The sequence below is a fragment of the Hippopotamus amphibius genome, chromosome 5 (assembly GCF_030028045.1).
Source record: "Hippopotamus amphibius kiboko isolate mHipAmp2 chromosome 5, mHipAmp2.hap2, whole genome shotgun sequence".
Classification (NCBI taxonomy): domain Eukaryota; kingdom Metazoa; phylum Chordata; class Mammalia; order Artiodactyla; family Hippopotamidae; genus Hippopotamus; species Hippopotamus amphibius.
In genome coordinates, this window is record NC_080190.1 from 149469650 (window position 1) to 149495185 (window position 25536).

At 34.0% G+C, this 25536-nt stretch overlaps 1 protein-coding gene across 2 annotated transcripts in view; it reads right to left on the reverse strand.

The window, feature by feature from the left end:
- Positions 1–25536, reverse strand: part of CSMD3 (CUB and Sushi multiple domains 3) — a 1219369-nt gene that overhangs the window by 948968 nt on the left and 244865 nt on the right. For both annotated transcript variants that reach the window (XM_057736100.1, XM_057736099.1), the window contains exon 4: positions 5856–6050. In XM_057736100.1, the coding sequence (XP_057592083.1) occupies positions 5856–6050 (195 nt within the window). The remainder of the gene's footprint in view (positions 1–5855; positions 6051–25536) is intronic.

A 25536-nucleotide genomic window follows, 5' to 3' on the forward strand; every position in this document is an offset into this window, starting at 1 on the left:
TTCAAAAAGATATATGCACCTCAATGTTCATAGCAGCACTATTTACAAGAGCCAAACATGGAAACAACCTTAATGTCTATCAACAGATGAACAGATAGAGCAGACGTCTCATGGATATATATCTATCCATGGAGATATATATACATACACATATACACACACACACATATATATATAAAATATTCCATTACATATATAATGGAATGTTACTTAGCCATAAAAAGGAAAGAAATAATGCCATTTGCAGCAACATGGATGGACATAGAGACTATCATACTAAGTGAAGTGAGACAGACAGAGAAAGAGAAATACCATATGATATCACTTATATGTGGAATTCTTTAAAACTGATACAAATGAACTTATTTACAAAACAGAACTAGACTCATAGACATAGAAAACAAACTTATGATTATCAAAGGGGAAAGGGGGAGGGATAAATTGGGAAATTGTGATTAACAGATATACATCACTATATATAAAATAGATAAACACCAAGGACCTACTGTATAACACAGGGAACTATATTCACTATCTTGCAATAACCTACAATGAAAAAGAATATGAAAAAGAATAGATGATAGATAACATTGAATCACTCTGCTGGACACTTGAAACACTGTAAATCAACTTTACTTCAACAAAAAAAGACTTTTATTTATGAGCTATTTTACATAAACTTCATGGTAACCATAATACATAAATCTAGAGAAGAGACACAAAAAAGAAAGAAAAAGAAAACTGAGAAAAATATCAAAGACAGTCACCAAAATAAAATGACAGAAAGAAACAATAGAAGAAACAACAGAGATACTGAGCAACCAGAAAACAAAATGGAAGCACTAAGCCCTCATTTATCAATAATCACCCTAAATATCAATGGACTGAATTCACCAATTGAAACACAGAGTGGATAGAGAGAATACAAAACAACACCCAACTATATGCTCTCCAGGAGACTCAGCTCTAAAGACTAGCATAGACTCAAAGGGGAGGCTTGGAAAATGACACTGTAAGCAAACAGCAGCCAAACAAAAGTGGATGTAGCCATACTCATATGATACAAAAGAGAATTCAAACCAAAAATGATAAGAAGAGACAGAGATGGACATAATATAATGATAAAAGGTACAATTCATCAAGAAGATGCAACAGTTATTAATACATGTGCCCCTAACATAGGAGCATCAACATATATAAAACAATTATTAACAAACCTAAGTGAGAAATTGAGAGCAACACAATAATAGTAGAGGACTTTAACACCCCACTTACATCAATGAAGGGATGATCCAGATAGAAAGTCAACAAGGAAACAGTGGCCCTAAATGAAACACTAGATAAAGTGGACTTAATAGATTTACAGAACATTACATCCAAACGCAGAACACATAATCTTCTCAAGTGCACATAGAACATTTCAAGGATAGATCATACGTTGGGACACATAAAAAAAAGCCTCAGGAATTTAAGAAGACTGAAATCATGTCAAGCATCTTTTCTGATCACAATAGTATGAAACTAGATATCAATTACAAGAAGAAAGCTAGAAAAATCACAAATATGTGAAAGGTAATAAGCAACATGCTACTGAATGACTACTGGATCAATGAGGAAATCAAAGGAAGATAAAAAATACACCGGAAAATAAATGAAAATGAGAATACAACATACCAAAAACTATCCAATACAGCAAATGTGGTACCAAGAGAGAAGATTATAGCCAAACAAAACACCTCAAGAAACAAGAAAAATGTCAAATATACAATCTAACCTAAAAGAACTAAAAAAAAAAAAAAAAAAACAAAGCCCAAACTGAGTACAAGGAGGGAAATAATACAGATCAGAGTAGAAATGAATGAGGTAGAGACTAAACAGAAAAGATCAATGAAATTAAGAGCTGGTTCTTTGAAAAAAAAATCTTTAGCTAGAATCACTATGAAAAAAAAGACAGAAAGAAGACTCAGATAAATAAAATCCAAAAAGAAAGGGAAGAAATAACAAAAGATATCACAGAAATACAAAGGATTATAAGCGAATACTATGAACAGCTTTACACCAACAAATTGCACAACCAAGAAGAAATGGATACATTCTTAGAATCATACAATATTCCAAGATGAAATCATAAGGAAATAAGAATTTTGAATAGACTGAAAACTGGTAAGATAATGAAAACAGTAATCAAAAACCTCAAAACAAAATTTGCAGATCCAAAGTGGTTTTTCAGGTGAATTCTACCAAATATTCAAAGAATATTTAATACCCATTCTTCTCAAATTCTTCCAAAACTTTGAAAAGAAGGAATGCTTCCTAACTCATGAGACCGACACTACCCTGATACCAAAACCAGATAAGTACACACACAAAAATAAAATTACAGGCCAACATCTCTGATGAACATATATGCAAAAATTATCAACAAATGTTATCAAACTGAATACAATATTGCAGTTAAATGATCATACAGAGTCCCTCCCATCAGGAAGCATGCACGAGCCTCCTAGATATTTTCCTCCACAAGAGGGCAGACAGCAGAATCAAGCAGTATCAGCAGTATTTCATCTTGTGGAACTGAAAACCACAGCCACAGAAAGAGAGAGAAAATGAAAAAGCAGAGGACTTTGTACCAGATGAAGCGACAGGATAAAACCCCAGAAAAACAAGTAAATGAAGAGGAGGTAGGCACCCTCACAAGAAAAGAATTCAGAATAATGACAGTGAAGATGATCCAGGACTTTGAAAAAAGACTGGATACAAAGATTGAAAAGTTTACCAAAGACCTAGAAGAATTAAAGAGTAAACAAACAGAGATATGCAACACAGTAACTGAAATGACAAATACACTAGAAGGAACCAATAGCAGATTAACTGAGGCAGAAGGGCAAATAAGTGACCTGGAAGACAGAATGGTGAAAATCACTATGCAGAAAAGAATAAAGAAAAAAGAATGAAAAGAACTTAAGACAGCCTAAGAGACCTCTGGGACAATGTTAAATGCACCAACATTCACATTATAGGGATCCCAGAAGGAGAAGACAGAGAGAAAGGACCCAAGAAAATACTGGAAGAGATTCTAGTTGAAAACTTCCCTAACATGGGAAAGGAAATAGCTACCCAAGGCCAGGAAGCGCAGAGAGTCCCAGGCAGGATAAATCCAAGGAGAAACATGCCAAGACATATAGTAGTCAAATTGACAAAAATTAAAGACAGAGAAAAGTTATTAAAAGCAACAAGGGAAAAATGACAAATAACATACAAGGGAACTCCCATCAGGTTAACAGCTGATTTCTCAGCAGAAACTCTGCAAGCCAGAACGGAGTGGCATGATATATTTCAAGTGATGAAAGGGAAGAACCTACAACCAAGAATACCCTACCCAGCAAGGATCTCATTCAGATTCGACAGAGAAATCAAAAGCTTTACAGACAAGCAACAGCTAAGAGAATTCAGCACCACCAAACCAGCCTTACAACAAATGCTAAAGGAACTTCTCTAAGCAGGAAATATAAGAGAAGAAAAGGACTTACAAAAACAAAAACAAAAACAAAACAATTAAGAAAATGATAATAGGAACATACATATTGATAATTACCTTGAATGTAAATGGACTAAATGCACCAACCAAAAGACACAGACTGGCTGAATGGATACAAAAACAAGACCCATATATATGCTGTCTACAGGAGACCCATTTCAGACCTAGGGACACATACAGACGGAAAGTGAGGGGATGGGAAAAGATATTCTATGCAAATGAAAATCAAAAGAAAGCTGGAGGAGCAATAGTCATATCAGATAAAATAGACTTTAAAATAAAAAATGTTACAAGAGACAAGAAAGGACATTACATAAAGATCAAGGGATCCATCCAAGAAGAGGAGATAACAATTATAAATACATATGCACCCAATGTAGGAGCACCTCAATACCTAAGGCAAATGCTAATAACTATGAAAGAGGAAATGCAAGGCAGAAATAGAAACACAGATGTAGAGAACATACACACGGACACCAAGTGGGGAAAGTGGGGAGGGATGGGGGGGATGAATTGGGAGACTGGGATACCAAATTGTACACTCTAAATATATGCTGTTTATTGTCTGTTAACTGTATCTCAATAAAAGTTATTAAAAAAAAAAGATCATACATCATGATCAAGTGGGATTTAATCCTAGAAAGAAAGGATAGTTCAACATCTGCAAATCAATGTGATATACATATATAAGCATACATACATATATATCACATTAAAAAAATGAAAAATAAATATCATGTGTTCAACTCAATAGATATACAGAAAAAGCATTTGACAAGATTCAACACACATTTATGACAAAAATCTTTCAGTAAAATAGGTATAAAGAGTACTTCAATGTAATAAAGGCATAGAAGACACAAAGAAATGGAAAGATATTCCAATGCTCATGGATTAACACTGTTAAAATGTTAGAAGAATTAACATTGGAAGAATCAATATTGTTAAAACATCCATACTACCTAGAGCAATTTACAGACTCAATGCAACCCCTATCAAAATTCCAACAACATTTTTCACAGAAATAAAATAAAAAGTCCTAAAAATTATATGGAACCACAAATGACACCAAGTGGCTGAAACAATTCTGAGAAAAAAGGACAAAACTGAAGACATCACACTGATTTCAAATTATATTACAAAGCTATAATAATCATAACAGAAAAACATATATAGAGCTCAATGGAGTAGAATGGAAAGCCCAGAAATAAACCTACACATATATAGAAAATTAATTTATAACAAAGGAGTGAAGAACACACAACTGACAAAAGATAGTCTCTTCAGTGAAGGCATTGTGAAAACTGGACAGCCACATGCAAAAGAATGAAATTAGACCACTATTTTATGCCATATACAAAAATCAGTTCAAAATGAATTAAAGCCTTGAATATAAGACCCGAAACCATAAAATGCCTAGAAGAAAGCATAGTCAAGTACACTGTCATCGATCTTAGCAATATCTTTCTGGATATGTCTCCTAAGGAAAGGGAAACAAGAGCAAAAACAAACAAATGGGGTTACATCAAACTAAAAAGCTTCTGAACAGCAAAGGAAGCCACCAGCAAAATGAAAATATAACCTACTGAATGGGAGAAGATATTTGCAAATCCTATATTCAGTAAGGGGTTAATATCCAAAATATAAAAAGAACTCATAAAACTCAACAACAAAACTTGATCAAAAAATGGGCAGATGACTTGACATGATTTTTCCAGAGAATTTCTATGGGCAAGATTCACGCACGAATTCAGCTAATGTTGAACATGCTCTATCTTCCAGGTTATATACTTTGGACCTTTGTTCATATTAGTATATTACTATGTTTTCCCCATAATATAAGGGATCCTTGTCAGTATCAATAATAAATTATTATACAGCATTCTTAATTTCACAAATTCCCATGCTAAGTTCTCTACCAGAAATCTTTAAAAGATTCACAGATTCAGTCAATATTTCAAAATGAAAACAAAATCTTGACCTTGACAGCCTAAATTTCTAAGCATCATAAACTCCATGTTTTCCTAATATAAATATCAAGACACATATACACAATGTATATATAAATATGCACAGAAATATAGAAATATAATCCACTCTCATTTCACAAGTAATGTTGTCATCTTAAGCATTTTTCTTAATCTGTCATATACTGTATGTGTTTATTTTTTCTAAGTTTCAGATTTTATAAAAGAAACAAGCACCAAATATGTTTTGCAAATATACTATCTGATTGTAACTCTTATTTTTTAAATATTTTCATAATGTCAAACAAATATTCAGTCAACATAAAAATAAACATTATTTTTTACTTTACCTCTACAGATGGGAACAGGAAAATCCCATGATGCTGTATTAACTGAATTGGCTATACAGGTGAGTTGAGGGTGGCCGTCAAGGATATATCCAGTTACACAGCTGTAGCGAATCTTGTCTCCAATATCAAACCTCGTACCATATAGCACACCTTTGGGTGGAACTCCTGGGTTTCCACAAGAGCTACTCTGCAATTCTATAGAAGAGAGGGAAAAGGAGAGTTTACAGTTATTATAATATATATTTTAACATTTTAGAATTTAAAATTATATGTAGACAAAGATGTCTCTTTTTCCTTTTAAGAAGATTTACAGAAAAATGGAAATGTCTGCTATTTCAATTACATAAACGGAGAAGTGTGGGAAAGGAATGAAATTTTACTGAATAGGTATTATTGTTATTCTTCGTGCTAGAAAAATTTAGATATTTTATATTGTTTGTTTGTAGCAACTTTTTAAATTACTATTTATTACTCATATTTTACAGATAATTAAAAAGATCAATACCATTTGTGTCTTCTTTAAAGTTACATTCTACTAACATAGCAATATGAGAATCAAGTTTCATCAATGTGCTCTTCATTACTCTGATGCTTCTACTTAACCCTAAACTGTGAACATTCATCTGAAAAAAAAATATACATTTTAAGTGGAAACTTTTTGTCACTTAAATGAGAAAAATATAGCGCAGTAAAAAATGGACATATTTTTTAAATTGGAGAGATTGGGCTAGAATTCCAGCTCTAATATGTGTTTAACCTTGAAAATATAATGAGAATTATCATAATAAGTGCATACAGTTGTAAAGTTTTAATCAGATGAATATGCAAAATATCTGGAAATTGTCTGATATTCACATATTGCCTTATTTTATTAGTTGATGCTTAAAAGCATACAAGTATACAAATATGAGATTTTTAAAAATAATATCCATTTCAGAGAAAAATACATTTTCAATTTAAGTTAAAAAAATGGAAAAAAACATAAAGAAATAGCAGAAGTTACAGAACTTAATGAAGTTAAGGGAGAATTATTTTTTCTTATCGTATTTTCTAAATTTTCTACTATATAACCTTTACATTATATTACTTTTATACTACAAACAGTAATCAATAGAAATACAAACAGTAAGGAATGAATGCACTAAAAGGTATTCCAGTTTGAGTAAAGTCTATGGTTTAGTTAACAGTATTATACTAATGGTAATTTCCTAGTTTTGATAGCTGTACTATGTTTACATAAGCAGTTAATACTAAGGAAAGCTAGATAAGAGTATGTATATGGGAACTCTGTACTATTCACAATTTATCTGAAAATCTGAAATTACTGCAAAATAAAAAGCTAAAAAAGATATCTCAATGCAAAAACAAAGTATGTTTCCAATGTGCCTTGATATTCATGCTATCTGTTTAGTTAGTAAATTCCATGCAATAGCATTTTACATTAAATCAAATTATAAGCTATTATAATATTGAAAATATTAATAACGACAATAATACCAAGTAGTAAACCAAAATGAAACACACTTTATAAAATGTAGATGCAACTGTACAAAAGCAATGATCAATTATTGATAATTAGTGCAGTAAACTAAGCTGAAATTTTATATTTTTACCCATACTATGCTTATAGTACTTTTAAGAGTGTTTCTTAAGTGAAAAAAAAAATTTTCTGTTTAATTTTTCAATAGTAGTGAAAAGAAAAAATTAATGATGAGTTTCAATTCAGGTCAATAAATGAAAAGTGTATTGAGGATTCATAGAACTTGCCCTATACACGTTAGAAATGAAGTATATGCTTTTAGTTTAAAGCAATTACTTTAGGTTCTCAAACCTAGAAAAGTAAAGAACTTGACTAATATTAATTAAATATCCATGGTGTTTATAAATAATAGGCAATTTCCTTAAGCTTCCTCAGCATTTAATTATACATTATAAACTAATATTTGTAAAGTATTTAAAATATCTGTAACCAAGGTTAATGATTTTTAATATCTCACTTTACTATTTCTCAAAGGCATATTCTATAGGTTCATCTTCAGTAAAATGTAAAGCATATTTATTGTCTGTAAATTTCAGCAATTATTTACAAAATACTTTTGAAATGAACAATTTATTTTGAGACAGTTAATTTTTTAGAAAATTCAGTTGATTAATAGATGAGATGTTTGCTGCAAGAGATGGTGAGGTTAATAAGCTTTGATGAAATGAGTAAGAATTCAATCCCTTGAATAGAGTAATAAAAAAGGAAATACTTTTAATGAAACTACCATTTGTGTCCTTAGAATCAATCCACTGATTTCCTTCTCACCCCCTAAGAAATAATTAAGGTCAGGACTTCAATTATCATGAAGTTATATATCTAGGGGGAAAAGAAGTTTCCAAATTATTTCACAAGAAGCAGTTAGGTACAGGAATGAAAAGAAAGAAGAAAGCTCTAAATAGCTGCTATACTCAAATTTAACTTTTATTTAAATGAACAAATATTACCCAGAAAAAGGTACCTAAAGCAAAAAGAAAACATATGAAGTGAATTAGTGAACAAATAATAACACTGGTTCAAATTTTAATAGATTACCTAATCTATCCCTTGCCTTGTGGCTGAATTATTTCTAAACCAGAAGACAGATAAGAATTTAGGCTGTTTCGAAATGAAACTCAAAGAAGATAATTCCAAAATACATCTGCTTCTCACCTTCAGGAAATTCCTGCTTTCATTTGCCCTTGTTCTTTGACCTTCAAAAACAACAACCTACCCATCATCCTCTGTACACTGAGTACCCCATGAAGACAATTAAGATGTTTCAACATACACTGAGGTTTAATAGATCCCAATTCTATAGCCATTGGATTCTATGTTTTGTCCCCTCCTAACCCTTTAATTTGGGACTTCTCTCTAAGCTGTTTATGTCCATTTTAAAACGCAGAGCCAAGAAAGATGTTATTAACTGGAAGAATTCTATGACCCACTATTTTAAAAAATGCTATATTCTGATTGAACATTCACTATTTAGTCTTGATTTTTTTTAAATAAATAGTGCTGCACATTTGAACTTTTAAATAAAATTAGCTTTTTCATTACTATAAGAGTTTTAGAACTACCTTAGGTAGACTAATTTTTAAACACTGTTTCTACCAGCTATTAGGAATTTGAATTTTAGGAGAATATGAAAATATACATGGTAGGTTACATTCAGTAATACAAATTACACACTAATCATTAATATATGTGGTATAATTAATATAAATAGTAATGAATTCATTTATTATTAAATAATTCTTAAGGAAAAGAGATTTTAGCATAAAATGAAGAATTTTCATGTAATTCATTAAATGTACATGCAAGATAACCACACTGTGCTTGTCACTTCAATGTATGTCTGAAACAGAGGATTACATCTAAAAGCAGAATTGCCGAATAAACTACAGCTTTCTTCACCAACAGATGACACTAATATATTAATCAAAAGGTTCAGGTGATTGAAATAAAACTATAGAACCTGATAAATCTCATTTAATATTCTACAATGCAAAGATTAAAATGGGACCGGAGTGTGTTGGGGGCGTACTATAAAGTTATATTCACCATACTGTTGGTTAAGAATTGATAAAATATTTTAATGCAAAGATTACTAAATAAAAGAAATTCCTGGGCTTCCTAGGTGGCGCAGTGGTTAAGAATCCACCTGCCAATGTAGGGGACATGGGTTCGATCCCTGCTCCAGGAAGTTCCCACATGCCGCGCAGCAACTAAGCCCGTGCACCACAACTACTGAGCCTGCACTTTAGAGCCCGTGAGCCACAACTACTGAGCCCATGTGCTGCAACTACTGAAGCCCACATGCCTAGAGCCCGTGCTCTGCAACAAGAGAAGCCACAGCAATGAGGAGCCCGTGCACCACAACGAAGAGTAGCCCCCACTCACCACAACAAAAGAAAGCCCACACACAGCAAAAAAAGACCCAACACAGCCAATAAAACAAACAAACAAATAAATAAATAAATAAAAGAAACTCCTTATGTACTGAAGTTTTTTTTTAAAGATCTTTATTGGAATATAATCGCTGTACACTCTGGTGCCAGTTTCTGAGGTACACCAAAGTGAATCAGCTGTATTTATACATATATCCCCATCTCCCCTCTCTCCTGCGACTCCCTCCCACTCTCTCTATCCTGGCCCTCTAAGTCATCACCCATTATCAAGTTTATCTCCCTATGTTATGCAGCAACTTCCTACCAGTGTACTGAAGCTTTTGATTTACTCTTAGAATTATGCTATGAGATCATGTTGGTAAGACAAAACTGAAATACTTAGGGTGTGCAGTTTAGTGAATTGAGAAGATCACTGGAAAACGTGTCTAAGACTTTATACTCAAAATATGTCTCTAAAAATGTCAGAGACACTTTAATTTTGCTGCTCTATCCACAACAAATGACTGTGTATTTGTTGGAAAGATGTGTATTTTATTTATCTTCTCTTCTCACAAATTATCAGCAAATAATATGAAGAAATTTGGTAACTAAATAGTTTTTTGATACAGCAAAAAATTACTTGGGAGTGAACCAAGATAAACAAAAGTCCAATTGTGTTACAGAGGTTAGAGTTTAATGACATTCATCTATATTAGTTAAAAGGAAACATAACAATAAATTGGTGACACAATTAATTTATTCATCAGAGGCTCTTGAGGGTTACCATTAACATCACTCTGTGATGTGTACCAGGTAAAGCAATACCACCTTCCTTGCTTTCTAAAAATTTACAGTTTGAGAAAGGTAACAAACAGCCTTAATTGTTGAAATCAGCTCTGAGCCATACTCTGTTTCCAGTGTTCATTTTCCCACCTTGCATCTCACAATATACCCAACACTATATATGATTTCCCTCATTGGACAGCAAAGGAAACTGGGAATCAGAAAGTTTAACTTTCCCAAGGCCACCCAACTAATAGACTTGTGGTTCAAGCCTATAGGTCTCTAACTTAAAAGTCTTAGATCATTTCACAATTGCATGCTATTACCCATGAAAAGCAGATATTCATTCCACAAATGTTTATTAAGCAGCTATCATGGGCAATACTTTGAGGATATAGTTTTGCAAATGACAGACATGGCCCTTCCTTCACAAGTTCATAATTTGATGTGAACCAAGGTAATAAATGACTACAGAATATTAATTATAATGTAGTGATTGGGATAAATGAAACATATAGGCTAAAATGAAGTATATAATTGAGAAAACTTAATTAGTCTAGATTAAAAGAAGGTCTGGAAAGAATTTCCTGATGATGTAAGGTTTAAAAATAGGATAAAGACTTAGCTAGAGGAAAAACAAAAAAGGAATTATCAAGCATATTCAAAATTTTAAAATATAAGAATCAAAGTACTATCATAGTTATTAAACTTGAAAATACAGTAAAGACAGGTTTTATGGATGTGGTAGGGTAGAAACTAAATAGGAAAAAAAGTATCCCAAAAGGGTTGACCAAAAATATTTAGGTTCATGTAGTGAATACATATCCTATGCATAGGTTATGAATAGAAAGAAGAACTATTTTGTCATTAAATGTTACTTTGAGAGAGATACTATAAGCTCTTCAGAGGAGAAAAATTGAATGTAAATAACTGGAATCCCTAAATGTATATAAGCAGAGATTTTCATAGTATGTATGATATGTACTGTGTGTTTACTAATTTAACAGTAATTCAATTTAATATGAATAATTGCATTAAATAGGATCACCAAAATTAATTTTTAAAAAGATGAACAGCCAAAATAATGTATGCATACTATTTGGATATGAGAATATCAACTTTACAGGGCTGTTGATATGATTACATAAAACAATATATATGTCATTTACATGCTGAGCAAGCACTCACTACATGGCAGGCATTATTATTAGCTCAACAAATTGCAACTTTATTATAATCAATTCTGTATTTGAGACATCTAAATTAGGTGTGATTAAGTTATTATCTACTAAAGGTTGGGTTATGCCTTCACTGTGGACAAAAATGTCACCTGTCATATCAGTAAACAAAGAATGTTGCAGCCATCAAGCCATCAGCCACTGCAACCACCCCCAAATGTGCACCTGGAGGGGATCAAGGAGGGAAAAAACAGGAGATTGGCCCCAGATAGTTAAAGTGCAAATTAAAGGAATGATTTCAATAAGTCTAGATCTTTGCATCTTCCCATACATAGAAAAGTGTTAAATTTATTAACTTGAGATGTCTGGTTTTTCTTTAATTAACAGTAATCTTTTGATGTTCTGACTACCTGTTGTTGTGGGGTTTATATGTTTTGTTTGTTTGTTTTGCAAAAACTGCTACATAACCTGGCTCTTCCCTTACCTCGTCAGAACAGTCCCTCAGAGCTATCAGAGAGGTTCCCTCCCAGGCTTTAAGTCCTCAGTATGTTGGTCAAATAAAACATAAGTCTCAACTTTTAGGTTATGCATTTTTTTCAGTCAATATCATTAAATGCTAATTATTCAAGGTGTAATCTCAACTCCTGGTAGAAGATTTGTATAACCAAATTCACAAAATGTCACTGATTCATTCATTCTTTCATCTCCTGATTGGTACCATATCAAGCATCATACCAAGCACCGTGATTATAAAAAGATCTTTGATGTATTGCAGCCTAACAAAATCCCAATAAGTTAAAGAATTAAAAGTTTAAAATGCAATTTAAATTCTGAAAGAGAGTATATATAAAGGACTCTAGGAGAACAGAGTCATGTTTTCCTTGGAGAAATTCAATAAAACTCTACCTAGTAATTTAAAAAAAGATGAGTGATTTATACCAATAAACACATTAAAACAACTCGGTTCTAAAAAAAATTCCAATTTCTTAGGAACACATGAATAATTGTGAAAGGCAAGATATTTAGCAAAATATGAAGAAGAAAACCTGACCTTGAAAACTGAAATGAAAATCAAATGAAAGAATAATGGATACCATGACTACAGAATTGCATAATTATTCAGTCAAATAGATGAAGCATGATCCTGCTGAGATCAATTAACAATGCTTTAAAACATTGTAAAACTGTATCTACTATGGGAAGTAAAATCATGTTGTTTGCACTTCTTACAGAAAATTAATCTCAGCATTTTATTTCCCAGATGATTAAAAAATAATTTAGGAGTATAACATCAAGTAGAACCACCTAGTACCTCTCATCCTGAGACTTCAAAGCACTTGACTAATACATTTTCCAACTTTTTTTGTGCTACAAAATGTTCTTTTATTACAGATACCGAACTATTTCATTCACACAGGACATCAATGGTGTTTGAGAATTCACTTGGAGACTTTGGTTTGACTAAACATTTTGTGAATATTTTGAATCAGTTATTCTATCTATCATGTCCCCATGGACTTTTATTGTGTATATATAACCAAATGGAATTTATTTCTTTACACATTTGCTTCCTCACTAGCCTATGAGCATCTTGAAACAGAGACTCTAATTCATCTTTGCGTATCAAGAACTTAGTATTGATACATTGTGTGGTATTTTGTCAGCAAACAAAAAAGGAATGCTCAGTTAACTGCATTATCTCCTTTAATAGAAAAATATAAAAGATGATCACATAGAGTTTGTAGGAATAAACGTTTAGACACAAAATAGTACAGTGGAACCGGTAGAACAGAAAAGAGCCCTAGGCATATCATGAATTAAACTTGAGTCATAATAAGCACTGGACATTAGGCCACATTTGCCATTTTGAAAGTCATCCTGAAGCTTCAAAAAGGTTCAGATTTGGCAATCAAAAGGATAAATGCCCATTTTTAAAATTATTTTAATTTAATGAAAGGGAAGTCAAACAAACTACTAGCTGATAAAGAGGAAGAAATGAAAGTAAACCAGCACTGTTCTAGCTAATCTACCTAAGTGGAAAATAGATTACTAGATTGACAGGGGGATGGGGGTGGGGAGGAGGATGCACATAAATTACAATATATTTCAAGCAGGAGAAGGAGAAAAAACTGTCACTTTTTTTTTTTTTTTTTAGTTAAGATAAATTTTCTGGTTGGCTGATAATATTTCCAAAGGAAATTAGTGTGAAATAGTGGAAGAGTTAGTGTAAAACCAAAGACGTAAAAATGTTTATGCCGTCTAGGCAACGTCATTTTGTTTTGATACTGAAGTGTAAGTAGGGCCCACAGGCAACAGAGATAAAGTTTTGAGAGTCAGATCAGAATAATGGTTAAATATAATATAGAAAACCCACTGTACAATATCCACAGGCAATCATTTACTAGATATTACTTTTGATCTGTGAATAAGAGACAATGTTCTTTCAATTTCAAATAGCAGTACCCCTTTTTTTGCAAAATAAATTTTACCACCTAAAATGAACTTATGAAAAACAACATTGTATTTTTGTTTTGTAAACTAACTACCATTGTATTAACACAGATGGGTGGAAAGGTCATGAAATATGAAAAATGTTATGATTATTTACACCTAACTATATCCTGTCTAGCTACCAGAATATTAACAAAGCAAAAGAAAAATATAGAATGGAGGCATATTAGCAGTCAGAATAATAGAAAAATATGAATAGACTTTCCTCTCTGTATGACAGAATTGGGACAAGTATCAGTATTAAGACTTTTTGGATAAAAGTAACTTAACTCTTTAAAATGATGTGTTACACTGACTACAGATAACTTACTAGATTATCTACTCATCAAAAATAAGTGAGAGATGCCATTATATTTCAGCAATTAATCAACTACCAAATAATGATTGAATCTTGAGGTATAAATGTCAAAGTATAAAAAACAGGCCACCATGTTCTGTTCTTTTAGACCGTATAACTCAATTGGAAACATAAGACGTGTAATACAATCTTCTGGCAATAATAAAACTGATTTTGTAAGTGGAAAAAAATTTAAATTACATATTTATACAAAAGGAAGAATACTGTATGAAATAAGATGAGTAGGATTTTAGCTGGGGAGGACTCAGAGAAGTCAAATAAATCACATGAATAAAGGCCCAGAGACAGAAATGTATAAGATGTGGTCAGGGCAATATACAAAACCAACGGCTTAAGCAGAATACCATTAATATGAGAAAACACTTCAGAAAAGAATGGTCAGACTTTGGAGAGCTTTTAAATTAGCTTTCCTAGGGTCAATGCTATGCTAATACTGCCAAGAGGCCCCAAAATGAAATGGCATAGATAGTAGTTATTCCCTCTATGTGCCTCTCTGACCAGCCTACACTAGCATGGAACAAACTGCCTGCCAGTAATCAGAGTCCAAATTGTTTTCTGTCCTGTTGCTCTATCATACCCTTAGGCACTGTGTTGTACACTCGGTGAAGCTGGATTGCCAAAAAGGTTGAATTCCAGTTACTAGGAGGTTAATCAGGATGTTCAGAGAAACTCTCTCTTCCTTCCCTTTACTTCTGACACAACCCCTTCTCTTTACTACACCCCTCACAAATTCCAAGGTTTCTGGGAGATGGACAGCTGTTTTTTGTTTGGTTGGTTTTGTTTTTCCATTAAGGCCAACGCTAGTTCCTCATGGATCAGTGACTTGTTAAGGGAAGAAAATGAATGGTCAAATAAGATATCCCCATGTGAATAAGGGAAGAAAGGAGAATATTCCACAATCAATGGTCATGGAAATAAACAGATCCTGTTGAGCAGGAATTATGAAGACCCTCATACCCTTGAAAACCTTGTTTCTGCTCTTGAGAAGGTGCTCCTTTGTCCTTTGTTCTCTGTTGTCTCTTGGCATTTCCTGTTGAATAGTTCTTCCTTGTCCATATTCACCATGGCAAAATTTGAAGTGGGTGTGGGAGAGTAGACTATCCTTGGGGTACACAGTTCTCATGTCCTACAACTATTAATGCAGGTTTGGTGCTTGGAAACTGCCTTACGGACTGAACAACCAAAGAATTTTGCAGATGAGTTCTAGGGTTTATTCGGCTTAAATTCCCTCTAGTAACTTATTAGAAACTGGTTTATTTGCTTCCAGTTATTTTCATGTGCCCGTGAACGCTTTCCACCCACCTCCAACTTAGTTTAAGCATTTTCTTTTTAATTGAGACTACCTTGAATTGATCAAAAGCAATAAGCTCGGACATTCTTTATCCGATCTTTGCCCCAGGCTACCCTTCATAATTTGACTAAGAAACTTAATAGTTTCTTATCCCCTGCTGTACAGAAGCAGTTTGCTTTTCCAACCCCAAAATTACCAGAATTTTAGACTCTATTTTCTTCAATCTCACCTTGAAAATGCCAATATCTGGCTGAGCTCGTCTTTGTTGCAAACGCTTGTCAAAGGCAGCCACAAACAGGCCACACACCTTAACAAAGTTTTATTTTTTTAACTTCTTCCTTTCGAGCTAAAGCTTCAGTGGTCTGTCTTCCAGATTGTCATAACAATTTCTTCACCACAGTTGCCATAACTTAGAAAAGCCACCAGCCTTTCGGCTCATATGTTTACTCACTACTACTGACCACAAAACAGTAACACATATTTTAGGTTTTTATTTTGGTGCACCACTTTTAGTACAAATATTTCATCAAAGCCAGAAATAAAAACCATTTTTTTAAGTAAAAGGGATTTAATACAGTTTCTAGGAACAAGTTTTAGGGTGGACCTCTTAATTAATACAGAATTAGCCCAATAAGGGGACTACTACCTTGAGGTCACCACTGACACTGTTGACCTAGAATCACTGCCACCTGTCTACCAACCTCTAAACAGGAGAAGGAAACTGGAGAAGAGTCACTTGCAATTATTCAAGGATCCACTATAAAAGTGTTTTGGAAATGTGGTTTTGCTTGTTTCTTTTCTAATATTTTCATATAGAAAAAGAGTGAAATGGAGATTGATAGGTTTATCTGATCATACTGCCTAATATTTAGGTATTTCCCCACTTCATCCCATTTCAGAGTTTATAGGTTAATCCTTTCAAAATACCTCCATACAATCCTTCCAACTCCACTGAGAGAAGCAAGTCTAAACACCCACTTGATCAAGATCCTCCACAGTCATAGCCCTTTATACTTCTCCTAAATCTCCCTATGCTTGCCTACTCACAAGCTATTTCAGTCAAATAGTCAGCACCCCTCAATATGTCATATGTATTCCTGCTTCACAGATTTGCTTACACCATTATGAAATATCTCCTTTTCTTTTGTGTCTATTGAAATGTTTCCATCCTTCAAGATTTAAACAAATTTCTACTTTCTCCATAAAGCTTTTCCAAACACTTCAGTCCATGGTGATCACCTTTGTTCTGGAACCAAAGAATTTATTTTCTGTTATACTGATTTACATTCAAATGTCTTAAAGCATCTCATTTTTTGCCACCTTTTTTTATTTTTCTTTTTAAATTCTACATTGCCATCTGTCTCTTAATGTGCAAACACTGTCCACTCTATTGACTTGTGACCATAATCAAGACAGATATTACATTTTTCATGTGCACCATTAAAACTGCAAACTCTTTAAATCAGGCATACTGGGTTACAGTTAAAGAATTAGCTTAATCCAAAGACGAACTGGGAAGTTAGGAAAATATAAGAAATCCAAATTATTTCAAATCTCTTTGGGAATTCAACTTCCTTGAAGAAAAATTTTGAACCCTATGTAGACAAAAAATACAAGAAAATAATCTTTGCTGGGGGTAGGGTTGGTGGGGAAGTAAAAACCAGGGCCTTCAGAGTTTCCTGGATGGACAAAGAGAACAGTGAATCCTGACTATTTTACTCTTCCAGAGTAATGCTTGACCTTTTCTCCCTACAGGAAAAGCTCTGAAAGTGTGGAAGAAAACTAAAAACAAATAAGGAGCTTGTTCCAGTTAATTTGCATTCTTGCAGTTGACTTTATCATCAGAAAAGGAAATATAGTGAAAGAAGCTCCAGTAATGAAATCAAATAAACTTGTTTTGGAATCCTATCTCTGCCATTCACTAGTGTGTGGCCAAGGAGACTTTCAATACTTCAGTTTCTCCTTCAGTACCAAAGGCATTACCAAAATTTATTTGAGCTACTTAAGCAAATTAATAGGAACTATGATTTTCACTATGTTGTGAGTTTCTTGATATCACCACATTCTAACATTCATTTAATGTCACTTGTTTCATACTGAAAAGATGGCTGTTTGCACATGAACTCATTTTCCTCAGAAAACATGCATTTATGACACTTGAGTTCATTGAATATGCCTGATTTCATTCCATTCAAACCACATCACATTTAACAAAGGCAAAGGTTTCTTAAGAATGCATTTACATTGTTTTCAATTCATTTATCTTCACTGAGATCTTAACATTTAGAATGTATTTTTACCTTTTTAAGCATTGACACCTACTAATCATGCTAACTAGTTTTGTCGCTGGTTATAGCTCATGGTGTAATACAATAGAAACTGCTTCACCAGAGCTATGAAAAATTAATTGAAACCAATTATGACAATTACCTCTGTTCAATTGTCTGCACTAGACTGTTCCTTCATTCCATACTGTCAGGCTGTAGACAATTTTCCCTGATGTGACCTATCCAATTGCATTTCAGACTTTATTCAGTGAGCATGCATACTTCTTATTCAAATGAATAGGAGTTATGCATGGATTGAGGACTGGAGTTATTAGAATTGTAATATGAATATGTGAGAATTAAGTATCATTGGACCTTCTTATTTTAATTAAGTACCCAAACACTCCTAATCAAGCATATAATTAAATTTAAGAGGAAGTGCATTGTGTGCTAATTGCCATTGATTATTAATAATATGCTTATTTACACATGCAAACTCTACAATGGAATATATCTCTAAACTGTTTCTGAATGACAATAACTTACTTCTGCATAATGAAACTATTAATGAAATGGAGTCTTGAAGAAATGTCAGAAGAGAAGCTAGATCAAATCTCAGAACTCTTTTTCCCAAACTTTTTTTGAAATATTAGAGCAAGTCACATGAACTCACGCAGGAGAATGTCAATAATTCTGCTTCTTTTTCCAAATCATTTTTTTTTCTTATACAATGCATGTTTAGTGGATGTTTGATTAAAACATAAGGAATTCATGTGCACTAAAGAATCTTCATTTTAGCTTTAAAAAAAAAAAGATTTTTTTCTTTTATTTTGCCATTATGTACATTCAGAAATGACTTAAATGTAGGTTACAAATTATTTTTCCATTTAATCATTCATTAATATTTTCTAATGGTCACTTGCTTATTAAGCTCCTACTGCGTGCCACACATTGGCCTAGGCACTGGGGATACAACAATGAGCAATATATTACCCTTCTCTCACAGAGCTTGTGAGCTAAACTTGGAGAGGGGATACAGGTCATAAATAAGGTAATATTTAGGGTATTACTAGATAATAAATGTTAAAGAGAAATACAAAGCAAAGAAGGGAAATAAAAAGTCTGATGGGGGAGACAGAAGTTCATTATGTTAGCTAGGGTAGGGCTCACTGAGCTGGAGACATCTGAGTTAAGATCTGACTAAAGGAGGCAAAGGAATTAGCCCTAACGATATCTTGAGGGAATGCATTCCAGGAAAGTGAACTGCAAATGCAAAGACTTTGAAGCACAGAATGCCTCAAGTGTTCCTGGAATAGTAAGAATCCATATTAGTTCAAGCTGACTAACTGAGGGGGAGACTAGGAGAAAATGAGGTCAGAGAGTTAAAAAAAGTTCAGATGATATATGACTTTGAACCCACTGTAAGTATATTTTCAACTAATTCATTTGATATCTACCTCTGTCTCTCTTATAATTTCAACTAATTCATTTGATATCTACCTGTCTCTCTTATTTCCTGATTTTTGTTATTTTAAGGCATATGAGTTATTTCCTTACAATGGAAAAGAAGGATTTATTCTTTCAGCACCCTAAACTATCCCCCTCCTAACACACTTTTCCCATAAAATTGTGGTTGAAATATTCAGTGTTAACTATGTAAATGCTATTCTTAACATTCTTAGCAAAGCTATGCATTATACATAAATTTTGGTTTTCTGCATAAGTTTCTATTTTCTGTGAAGTTAATAATCTCCCTTCTTTTTTATCTATTTCATGTTGAATAAAAACTCAACTTCAAACTCTTCACCAATTCTCTGAATCTCTTCCTAATACATATAGATATGTCAAGCATTCAGCTTCAACTAATTAAAGAAAAATTTTCAGGACATTCTAGTCTCCACCTGAACAAGTTAATGTCTATTTTATGCTTCTATTACCAGGAATTATTCTATATGTGCCATTAAACTAACTTCTTAGTTGGATCCTCTCTTTCTTACATCCCCCAATGTTCACTTTCTTTGTTATAATGAAGCACCTGTAGCTTCTTAAGAATGTGTGCTTAAGAGAAATAATGCTTCATACTATGCCTCAAACTCCATAATAGTTTGGATAGGTACAAAATTCTAGTAAGGAAATCAGTTACATTAGAATTTGGAAGGCAAGGCTCTGTGACAGTGCTGATGTTTTGAAGGCCAAAGCCATTTTGAACCTTAGCACTTTGAATTTGATCTTATTTTTCCCTATTTCTCTTGCTAAAAATATGTATATATTCTCACAGCTTACACTTTTTGTGTTATTTGACAAGCAAGAAATCATTTTCATCAGATGTTCTGGATATTTGTTGGGTCCTTTCATTATGGAGCCTCATGTCCTCTGCTTTAGAAAAAAAAATATCAGATAATTTTCTCTCCTTCATCAATGATCTCTTTAAGAATGACTATTATTTGAAGGCCATACTGGACTGCTCCTGTAATTAGCAATACTATTGCTAATAATACCAATTTATCTCTTCTTTCCGATTTCCTATGTCTGTCTTTTTCCCCTTTTTTCTGGAAGTTTTCCTCAAATTTGCCTTTAAATTCTTCTAATGACTTTTTCATTTTTATTTCATTTTTTTAATTTCTAAGAGTATTTTGTTCTTTTTCTATAGCATCATATTCATGTTTTATATCTCTTAGAGAACGTTTATATTAGTTTTTTTGTTTGTCAATTTTTGAATGTTTCTTCTGCTCATATACACCTTGTTTCTTCAAAACTGTTATATTCTATTTGTTTCAGATATTAGATTCTAAGCTAGAGAACTTCTTCAGAAGTTAGGTTATTTTTGTTTGCTAATACTTACAAATACTTAAGTAAAAAGCTGAATGGGTGCTCTGAGTAGAGAGGTGGTACTTGATATCTGTAGACTTCGCTATAGTGTATCTTCCCTGATTGTTTTGTTGAGAGATCCATTATGTCAGTATCTCTAAAGATTTCCTATTGGACTGTCTAGATTCTGCATAAAAGAGTCTTTAATCATTTGTTTGGAGAGTACTGAACTGGCAGGCTTCTGTGATTTAAGAGGTGAATGATGTGTGTGTATGTGAAGAAGGGGATGTCAAAATTTTGTATGGAAATATTAATCCACTTGATTTTTATATTATACCTCTCTTTCCAATTGCATCTCAGACTCACAATCCAAAGACTCTTCTACCTTCTCCAGAGAAAAAACTTCCAATATTCAGTTGGGATAGGGAAAGGGAAGCAGCCTAGTTGCATGTTTTTTGGTCCTCTCACCACTTCTTAATTGGATTTTCAACTAATCTTCCTCTTTTAAGCATGACCTTCACTGCCTCTTTTAAAGGTTTCTGGTGCCACCAATTAATGAGACCTACTGGACATTCTGAGGTGTAAACTGGATTGTCTCTTAGCTTTTCCCACTAGTGACTTAAGATTCAACCTTCTGGTGAACTTCTAAGTCTGTTACCACTGGCTCATCTAACTACTAGCTCCCCAATTTTGCTTGGTTTTAATCCTCATCTACTATCTATATTCTTGTGAGGTTTTGTCATTTAAAAACCGTTTTGTTTTAGATGGATTTCAGGAGAGAATAATAATCAAGTGTTTAATTCTTCATCTTCACACAGAACTCCATACCCACCCTTATATATCAAATGGAAAATGACAAATAAACCATATAGTGGACATCACTTATTAAAGTACATTAGATTACAGGTGGATAAAAGCCCTATATAAACTCTAAACCCAAGAGATCTATTTCTAGTAACATATTTTTAAATATATGTAATTATCTTTATGAATAAGAGTAAACATATTTGTAAATGAATATGCAGTGTTCTAGAGGATCTGGAGTCATTAAATTAGCAAATATGTTGGAATCACCTGCATACAAGTCTCATTTTAATGCAAATTAACTTGAATGTTACATACTGTTTCACCTTCTGAGTCTAGGAAAACAACATAAAACAACCTTAGGATGGCGGTGAAGTAGAGGGACGTGGAATGCATCCCTCTCCACAGATGTATTGGGAATGCACCGAAGGATGCAATAATTCCCACAGAGAACCAGCTGAACACCAGCAGATGGCCTCGGACACCAGAAAGGACTGCAAGGATCCTGACATAACTGGTAGGGAGGCATTTACGACGGCTCAAAGAGGGTGAAGCAGCGGAGCTGTGGCAGACGGGAGGGAGTGAGAAACATATGGAGGGTCTGCACCGCAGCTCAGCGTTCCCGGACCGAGACGTCGATTCACAGCTGAACAGAGCGTCAGGGAGCGGGAGCGTGGGAACCAGAGAGCTGGTTCAGGGTGACAAAAATTGTTGCCAGTAAGGTGACGGACTGAGAGGACAGGAGGGAAGAGGTCCGCAGAGAGGAGTGCCTGCCCCTGAGAGCTGCCCGGCCATGATGGCAGCTGGATGCTGCAGGCTCACGGGCGGGGCGGGGGGTGAGGAGTGGCGGGCATAGCCTCTCTCTCTCTTTCGGCTCCTCTGCAACAGGCAGTGGAGAGATGCCCTGTGGGCCACCTAAGGGACTCAGGGATAACAAGTACCCTCAGGCACTTGGGTGGGGCTAGATTAAAACCCCTTGGAACGCCAGCAGCAGGGAAGCTGCCAAGAAAAAAAAAAAAAAAAAACCGAGAGAGGCCCAACTCTGAGACTTTCTGTTTACACCTGAGCCACCCGCATCCCTCTGCAACAGGCACCTCCAAGCCCAACTGAAACAACAGTGCGCCACTGCTCACTCACTCCTATGCAAAGGAGCCACTATTGTACCCTCTCCCTCCCCACACAGCGAGGCTTACAGACGAACAATAAAGGAAGGACTGCTGGTCACAGAATAATGCAAAAAAGCACAAGGTGAGTAGAAGGACACTTACAGCTGAGACTCTAAGGAAACAGAAATATTAGTATCAATCCTATGGAACTGGTCCATTTTGGGATCAGTTCTGCATTTTTTTTCCCTTTATTAATTACGATCTTAGTCCTAAGGGATCTACAAGTTTTATAACATAATTTTTTAATGATATTTTTTATTCTATTTTTATTTTTTTGTCTTTTTATATACTTCCATTTCTAGCTAAGTTTCTGGTAGTACGGACAATATATCTCTCATACTTTCCTTTCATCCCTACCTTTTATACATTTCTATTCCTTTCTTTTTATTTGCATATTTCCAATCACACTACACTCTTCTGTTCGCCTTTCTTCCATAAATTTTTAGTTTATTTTGTCTTAATATACTTATAAGTAACACTATTGATCTGCTCAGACTCCTTGCTCTACTCTCCAGATGACGCACCACCTTGGTATTTAATATTAGGTTTTTGTCTTTATCTTAGTTCTTACTACAATTGTCTAATTTCATTCTGAGAATCTCCATTCTCTCTGGTGGTATTCTAGCTCTTCTCTATATTTGATCCTAACTTACAAAATCTCCCTGGATTAGTGTTTGTATGTGTAAGGTGTTATTTGTTTGTTTGTGTCCTTTGTTTTTTTTTTTTTTTTTTTGATTTCTTCTGTTTCAGTTGTCAATTTCTGTTGGGTTTCTCTTTGAATATCCAATAGCATACTGGGGTTAGGTCAGGTCTTTCCAGAGCCTTATGTCCTAATGGATTCAGTAATTGTGTGTCTTATACATGTATGTGTTTCCTAGACTTAGTATCTGTTTAACCCAACACTTGGACATTAGCCTGAGGCTTAGACAGTCTTCTATAAACACCTCTATCACCAGGACAAGCAACCCCAAAAGTTTGGACAACCATGAGGAAACAAAGAAACACCATGCAGGCAAAGGAGCAGGAAAAAAAAACCCACAAGACCAAATAAATGAGGAGGAAATAGGAAAAATGCCTGAAAAAGAATTCAGACTAATGATAGTAAAAATGATATAAAATCTCAATAACAAAATAGAGAAAGTACAAGAAACAGTTCATAAGAACTCAGAAAAACAAACAGCAATAGATGACAAAATAACAAATTAAAAATACTCTAGATGCTATAACCAGCAGAATGACTGAGGCAGAAGAATGAATAAGTGAGTTGGAACATAGAATGGGGGAAATAACTGCCACAGAGCAGGAAAAAGAAAAAAGAATAAAAAGAATAGAAGACAGTCTCAGAGACCTCAGTGATAACATTAAGCATACCAATATTCGAATTATAGGCATCCCAGAAGAAGAAGAAAAAAAGAAAGGGTCTGAGAAAATATTTGAAGAGGTTCTAGTGGAAAACTTCCCCAACATGGGAAAGGAAATAATTCACCAAGTCCAAGAAGCACAGAGAGTCCCATACAGAATAAACCCAAGGAGAAATACACCAAGGCACATATTAATCAAACTAATGACAATTAAACATAAAGAAAAAATATTAAAAGCAGCAAGAGTAAAGCAACAAATAACATATAAAGGAAAACCCATCAGGATAACAGCTGACCTCTCTACAGAAACTCTGCAGGCCAGAAGGGAATGGCAGGATATACTGAAAGTCCTGAAAGAGAAAAACCTACAGCCAAGAATACTCTACGCAGCAAGAATCTCATTCAGATTTGAGGGAGAAATCAAAAGCTTTCCAGACAAGCAAAAATTAAGAGAATTCAGCACCACCAAACCAGCCTTACAACTAGTGCTAAAGGAACTTCTCTAAGTAGGAAACACAAGACAAGGAAAACACCTACAAATACAAACTCAAAACAATTAAGAAAATGGTAATAGAAACACACATGTCAATAATCACTTTAAATGTAAATGGATTAAATGCTCCAACCAAAAGACACAGACTGGCTGAATGGACACAAAAACAAGACCCTTCTACATGCTGCCTACAAGAAACCCACTTCAGACCAAGGGACACATATAGACTGAAAGTAAAGGGATGGAAAAAGATATTCCATGCAAATGGAAGTCAAAAGAAAGCTGGAGTAGCAATACTCATATCAGACACGTTAGACTTTAAAGACTATTAAAAGAGACAAGGAAGGACACTACATAATGATCAAGGAATCCATTCAAGAAGAACATATCACAATGGTAAATATCTATGCCCCCAACATAGGAGCAGCTCAATACATAAGGCAAATGCTAACAGCTATAAAAGGGGACATCGACAGGAACACAATAATAGTGGGAGACTTGAACACCCCACTTACATCCATGGACAGATCATCCAAACAGAAAATAAATAAAGACACACAAGCTTTAAATGACACATTAGACCATCATGACTTAATTGATATTTATAGGACATTCCATTCAAAAACGACAGAATGCACTTTCTTCTCAAGTGCACATGGAACATTTTCCAGGATAGACCACATCTTGGGTCACAAATCAAACCTTGGCAAATTCAACAAAATTGAAATCATATCAAGCATCATCTCAGACGA